Source organism: Sus scrofa, chromosome 7, assembly GCF_000003025.6.
Source record: "Sus scrofa isolate TJ Tabasco breed Duroc chromosome 7, Sscrofa11.1, whole genome shotgun sequence".
Classification (NCBI taxonomy): Eukaryota; Metazoa; Chordata; class Mammalia; order Artiodactyla; family Suidae; genus Sus; species Sus scrofa.
Window position 1 is genome coordinate 13,814,655 of NC_010449.5, and position 6,952 is coordinate 13,821,606.

General features: G+C 45.7%; 1 protein-coding gene across 1 annotated transcript; it reads right to left on the reverse strand.

Moving 5' to 3' along the window:
• NHLRC1 (NHL repeat containing E3 ubiquitin protein ligase 1) lies at positions 1,589-2,990 on the reverse strand. Its single transcript, NM_001258302.1, is given in 2 exon segments — positions 1,589-2,642; positions 2,645-2,990. Coding segments are annotated over 2 exon segments (1,185 nt in total). The 5' UTR covers positions 2,938-2,990; the 3' UTR covers positions 1,589-1,750.

Here is a 6,952-nt window from a genome sequence, read left to right on the forward strand (position 1 = left end):
ACACCTGGCCTGAAAAAGACACATGCATGGCTCTATAAGCCAACCGGACACCAGGGATCATTCCAAAGAGGAGAAAGTCCCTTGATCGGCTCAACTGACCCTGAGGCCATTAAAACGTCATCACTCCCAAGGAAAATGTTTTTAAGGTCAATCCATGGTTGCCCTACTCACAAATGATCAAGTCTCAACGCGAATCCCCACCTGAGACAGTTTTTCTTGCTACAGGACTCAGAACACCTGTAAAGTCACTGACCTAAGGGCGATTTCTAAGGGTGGGAGGAGCGTGGGGGGCTGGGGGCTGTTCCCAGAGTCCCTACTGGAATCCACTTACAAATAGTGGTCACTTCACTCTTACTACTGCTACGCGATGGGAGCACTGAAGCAAGATGGGCTTCTGTGGACTGGCACGAGAGCCAAGCCCTCTCTTTTGGCGCCAAAGGACAAACTACAATCTGACTCATAATTTGGGGGCTGTTTCTAGTATGTACCTAATAGCTATTAAAATTCTTCGTAAAATAGGATCCTATTGTTGAAAAGCGTTGGCTCCCACCTAAAGCAAACTCTCACCTTTCAAAACCGGTCTTTTCTCCCCAAGAAAGTTTTTGCTGCTGCTTCTGAGGTGCCGGTTTTTTGGTGCTATTCCAACAGCCCTAAACACTGAGATGTTTACACTAGCTAAACACACACAATTTATAAAGAACCAGCCACTTCACTTGAAATTTCTACCTATCCTCTTGATCAATTGCAACATTAAGCAAGCATTATCTTGGTCAAGGCTATACTTCAATTCGAGAAGTATTTAAATGTTTACCAGTGGCCTAAAAGCTGACTGGGAATCAAGGGAACTGAGTACTCAAGTTTGCAACACATGGGACAGAGTTAATTAAACTGGACTGAGAAACACCCCATCACAAAAGTGTCTCAGGTTACCAGTGATCATAACAAGGCAGGCAAATCATTTCTGCCATGAATTGACTATGGTGACTTATCTCTTAAACAACATCAACAGGAATATCATCCAGCCCCCAAACACTGGTAGGTTTAGAATGTTCTGCAGGAGTTTAGAACTTATGTCAACACAGGCCTTTCTCGACCAACCCAGTTGATTGAGTGGAGGAGCTACAGGCACTAAGAAAACTTACATCTTTTGAAAAAGCAATTTCCATTTTTCTTACTCAAGTAACTCTGGCTTCACAGTGACTCTCTCTAATGTGCCGTCGAAGAAACGGCAGGTTGAAAAATCTGAGGTCCACCACAAAATCCTTTTCTCTTGAACTCTCTCTAGTCTTTCTCTGTGCCTCTAACTAAATAGCTACTTGTAGTGTATGCACAGCAACAATATACAATCTCAATTCCCCCCCCACATCTGTTATCTTATTTAAGAGCAAGCAGATTTGCAGTCAGAATTGAGTTCCAATTGTGACTGTCTTAGTGAGTAAATGTGACTTTGAGTAAATCACTTAAGCCCTCTGGGTCTAAGTTTTCTCGTCTCTAAAATGGGATTCATAATAGAAATTACCATAAACTTAAATGAGCTAATATTTGCAAATTTCTTAGCACATGAAGTACATAATCAATAAATGGTAGATTTAATTAACATTCTTTAATAATTGCCTTAACCTCTGTAAGGCTACCAGAAATTGTAATTATCTCTGTTGGACAGATTAAGTAACTTATCCAGGGTTAAGCAACCAAAAGTTGTAGCTCTAGGGCTTCTGATGCCAGGCCCTGGGGCCCCCACCACTCCCCATCACCCCCAGTCAACCTTATAGATTTTTATAGAATGCGCTGCACTGTCCAGCACAAGAAGAGAATTTTCCTTGGTGAAGGTCAGTGCCACAGGATGGGAAAGGCCCTGGGTGATGATGGGCTTCAGGACTGGAAACTCCTCGGGTTTTCCTAAGCATAGGACAGCCTGACTAGAAGTATCAGCAACAATCACATTTCCCTGGTGATCAAAGGTCACAGCCGAGGCAGTTATTTCGGAGGAGAAAAAGAGGCTCAGCCCAAAGGCATCCACTTGGCCGATGAGCTGCATACTTGCACTGAACACCTTCACCGTGGTGCTGCAGGTTCCGGTTCCCCGAGCCCGGGGGTGCTCTAGGACCGCGATGGCCCCCGTGAGCCAGGACACGGCCACCCCCCTGGGTTGGTGCAGGTGAGCTTGCAACCGTTCAGTTTTCCGAAGGACTCCTTCCGGAAAGTCGATTTCCAGGAGGTGCAGGGCCCCTGCCTCTGCGTCAGTTACCAAGACCCCATTCTGAGGGGTGGTCTCCACACCCCAAGGCAAGGAGAACTGGCCTCCAATAACAAGCTTGATCTGGCCAAAAAAGTCAAACACTTTGATGGAGCGGTCGCCGGCGTCGGTGATAACCACATGGCAGTCGTTGGTGACAGTGACGTCAAGTGGGTACCTAATGTCCTGAGCAGCGTCCCCCTTCTCTCCAAATTGATGGACACATCCTCCCGCGGAGTCAAAGATCTTGACCCGCCTCTTGCCGTCGTGCACCACCACGACCCGTCCTGTCTTGGGACACAGCGCCAGTCCTGTGGGGTTGACCAAGGTCCCCCAGCCGCCGAAGGCGTAGTGGCAGGTGAGGGTCCCTGGGGAGGAGGGGGCGCCGCGGGAGGCCGCGGGCGCCGGCGAAGCGCGGAGCCCAGGAGCTCCAGGAGGTGCAGCACGGGCAGGCAGTCGCTGGTGTCGCAGCCCCGGCAGGCTCGCCGGCAGAAGGGGCACTCGAGGGCCAGCGTCCGCGGATGCGCCAGAGCAGCCACGCAGGCCAGGCAGACCACGTGGCCGCAGGGCAGGTTGCGCGGGCGCCGCTGCTGGCGGTGGCCAAACCGCTCAAAGCACACTTTGCACTCGAGCAGGCTGATCTCTGCCTCGCGCATCAGCTCCCGCAGAGCCAACCCGCTCCCGGAGGCCTCGGCACCCATTTGCCGTGCCCCGGGCGCCGCGCCGCCCAGCCGGCCAGCAGACGGAGCCGCACGCTGCCCCCGCGCCGCCCTGGGTCACGGTCACGGGTCACGGGGCGGAGCGCTGGACCTGACGTCCGCGGCGGCAGGCAGCTCGGCCGAGACCTGCTGCCCCCTGGTGGGCGCGCGCCGAACTGTATCCTGAAGGCCTGACGGTGGGTACTTATAGCCTGCATCCACAGCGTGTAGTCAAACCTGTAATTTTCAACAGCCATGGACGGATTCTCTTCACTTTACACTTGAGGGAACACACCTATTGAGGACAAGCGGGTTGCTCTTTATCATCCAGATTTTTCTAGTAAAAACTAGATTTTACCCTAGTTTCCCCCCTGCAGTTTCCCATTGGCGATGCTGTGTGCTGGGGCTGCCCAGGCAAGAAACCTGGTCTCAGGGTTCACGATGCTTATCCGACTGGGAATACACAGACGCACAAGGGAACTTAAAACTCAAGGGGATGAGGCAGGGACACATACTTCTTTGAGGTCTTCTATTACTCTTCTAGTAAAGTAGATGCTTAACGCACACTTGTAAAATGAATTTATGTACTAAGGAAGGAATATTATAAGACAATACCTGAAATCTACTAGGTGAATTTGTGTCTGAGGCTGGAACCAGGTTGGGCATATCCTCTAGAAAAATTGATATAAAATAAGAAAGCTGTTAATCATAATTACTATCAAATTTATTCCATGCCTTGCCCTCTTTTAAGTGGTTTCCACAGGTTATGACAATCCTACAAGGTATTTTCATCACCCCTTTTCTACCGTAGTTTGTAGAGGTTGAGTTTCTTGCCCAGGGTCACATGGCTAGAAAGTGGCCAGGCTAGGATTTGAAGCCAGACAGTTTACCTCGAATAGCCCAAGCACTATTGAAAAGAAAGAAAAAGGAACTGGGGGAATCAGGCTCGCTGACCTCAGACTCTACTACAAAGCTACAGTCCTCAAAACAGTATGGTACTGACACAAAACCAGAAATATAGATCAAAGGAACACGGCAGAAGGCCCAGAAATAAACCCAAGAAGCTCTGGTCAACTAATCTATGACAAAGGAGGCAAGAACATACACTGGAGGAAAGATAGTCTCTTCAATAAACCACGCTGGGAAAACTGGACAACCACATGTAAGAGAATGAAATTAGAACACTTTCTTTTCTTTTTTTTTTTGTCTTGTTTTTTTTTAGCTATTTCTTGGGCCGCTCCCACGGCATATGGAGGCTAGGGGTCAAATTGGAGCTGTAGCCACCGGCCTACGCCAGAGCCACAGCAACTCGGGATCCGAGCCGCGTCTGCGACCTACACCATAGCTCATGGCAACGCCGGATCGTTAACCCACTGAGCAAGGGCAGGGACCGAACCCGCAACCTCATGGTTCCTAGTCGGATTCGTTAACCACTGTGCCACGACAGGAACTCCTAGAACACTTTCTAACACCACATACACAAAAAATAAGCTCAAAATGGATTGAAGCCAGACCATTTAACTGCAGAGTCCACACTCTTAACTATTCCAGTCATTTTCAAACTTGGTTGCACATGGTAAACACCTAGATCTCATTCCCCTCAAACTAATTTGTCCAGGGCATGGTATGGGTAGCTGGGGTTTTCAAAAGCTCCCTAGGGCGGTACCATGTGTAGCCAGGTTTGAAAACCCCTGTGATATCGCAGCCCCTCAAATGACATCAGATTCCATTCTATCAACCTCAGTCAACATGGAAAGCACAGAGTACCTACCACAGGTACCAGAATATTCAGAAAAGAGTTAGGATGACCCCTCTCAGGAATCAAGGCGGTACAAGCTCTCACTTTCAGGAGTCTTCTTCTCAATGTCTCACATGAACATTATTTCTGGCAAAACCACACACTGGATCATTCCTCCTCATTTAAAGATAATTACTGTATTTACTAACCTTTGGTTGCTAGACTTCTGAGACAACAGGGGATTTTTATCCCATTAAATTCCTTAGAGGAAGTTTAGTGTAAGACAAGAAAGAACATTTTCTTATCCAGTGTTACAGGATTCAAGGATGATCTGTGTATTGGGACACCATAACCAACCTAATATAATTTCAGGCTAAAATATATTTTCATTCCAAACAGAAATTACTTTCTGAACATTCAGGGAATCTAAATTCCATCTAAAAATGGAATATTTTTAGAATTAGTGTCAACTAATATAAATATGAGAAACACATAGTTAAATTTTTTTAGTAGACACATTTTATTTTATTTTTTTTAGGGTCGCACCTGTAGCATATGGAGGTTCCCAGCCTAAGGGTTGAATTGGAGCTGTAGTTGTTGGCCTACGCCACAGCCACAGCCACATGGGATCCGAGTTGCATGTGTGACCTACACCACAGCTCATGGCAATGCCAGATCCTTAACCCACCGAGTGAGGCCAGGGACTGAACCTGTGTCCTCTTGGATGCTAGTCAGATTCATTTCCACTGAGCCATGATGGGAACTCCAGTTGACACATTTTAAAAAGTAAAAAGAAATGAGTAAAATGAATGAAATTGCATATTTTATTTAATTGAAAATATCTAAAATAATCTCCTTATGACATGTAATCACTATAAAAATTGAGATATTTTACACTCTTTTTTTAGTACTAAGTCCAGTGTGTATTTTAAACCCACAGCACATCCTAATTCAGCTCAGTGTCCACACAGCTGATGGTTACTGTGTGGAACAGCTACAGATCTAGACCATGTATGTGAGATATATTCTCAAGATGATTTTCAGACAGATTTCATTGATATTTGACTTGCTTCTAACTTGTCTATGTTCCAACATCATTTTAAAATGGGTTGAGGATTTGGCATTGTCAATGCTGAGGCTCTGGTTAGAGCTGTGGCACAGGTTTGATCCCTGGCTGGGAACTTCCAGAAGCTGCGGACACAGCCGTAAATAATAAATCTTAATAAAACGAATCCAAAGAGCCCCAACTCATTGCTTCCACCCACCCCTTGAACACTGTGCCAGCCTGAGTGTGACTCAGGGGTGCTCTGCCTAGTGAGTACCTTCTTCTTGATTCTTTGCTGCCCCCATGAGGCAACCAGTAGTACTGCACCAAGAGGCTACAGATGCTTACGGAGGTGAACCAGACAAATTTGTAATAAATCTGACTCATTTAAGAATGTTCAGGCTTTCCCAATGACACAAAGCTTCAGAAAGATAAGACTATCACTTAAAAAAGACCAAATTAAGGGAGGCAAAAACCTGCCAAACACAGAGAAAAGACTTCTTTAAAAATTTTATTTTTAGTTTGGGAAAAAATATTTTGTTCCATAGACATTGGTTAATTTTGTTAATTTAAAAATTTGTTTCTTCATTCTTTCACATATAAAATTACATAAGGAGAAAAAAATGTGAAAAGGGGTTCTATGGTTGAGTATAATATGAGGGCTTATAGTAAAAGTTAATGTTTTATATAATGTCTTGGATCACTGTCTTTTCCCCTGAGCTGATTAAAGTGTTAGATTTCTTCAGTGGGTCTAAATTTCATAAAGAATGCTAATTTTTCTAGGTCTATGACATTTCTTTAAGGTATATGTATTACATTTCTCTCTCTCTTTTTTTTCCTTGCTTTTTAAAGGGGGCCACACCCCAGCATATGGAGGTTCCCAGGCTAGAGGTCTCATCGGAGCTATAGCTGCCAGCCTATGCCAGAGCTGCAGCAACACCAGATCTAAGCTGCCTCTATGACCTACACCACAGCTCACTGCAACACCGGATCCTTAACCCACTGAGCAAGGCCAGGGATCATACCTGCAAACTCAGGGTTCCTAGTCGGATTTGTTTCCGCTGTGCCACAAGGGGAACGAACTCCTCTCTTTTATTTTTTAATTCTACAAGTAATCCATGCCAATTGTAAAAAAAATTCTTGCAATCTCTAAGATGCACAGGTATAATCTTTTACCCCCAATCACACTTTCCTTTCCAAAGTACATGTCTTTTTCTAAAAAAGTTAATGTGTGC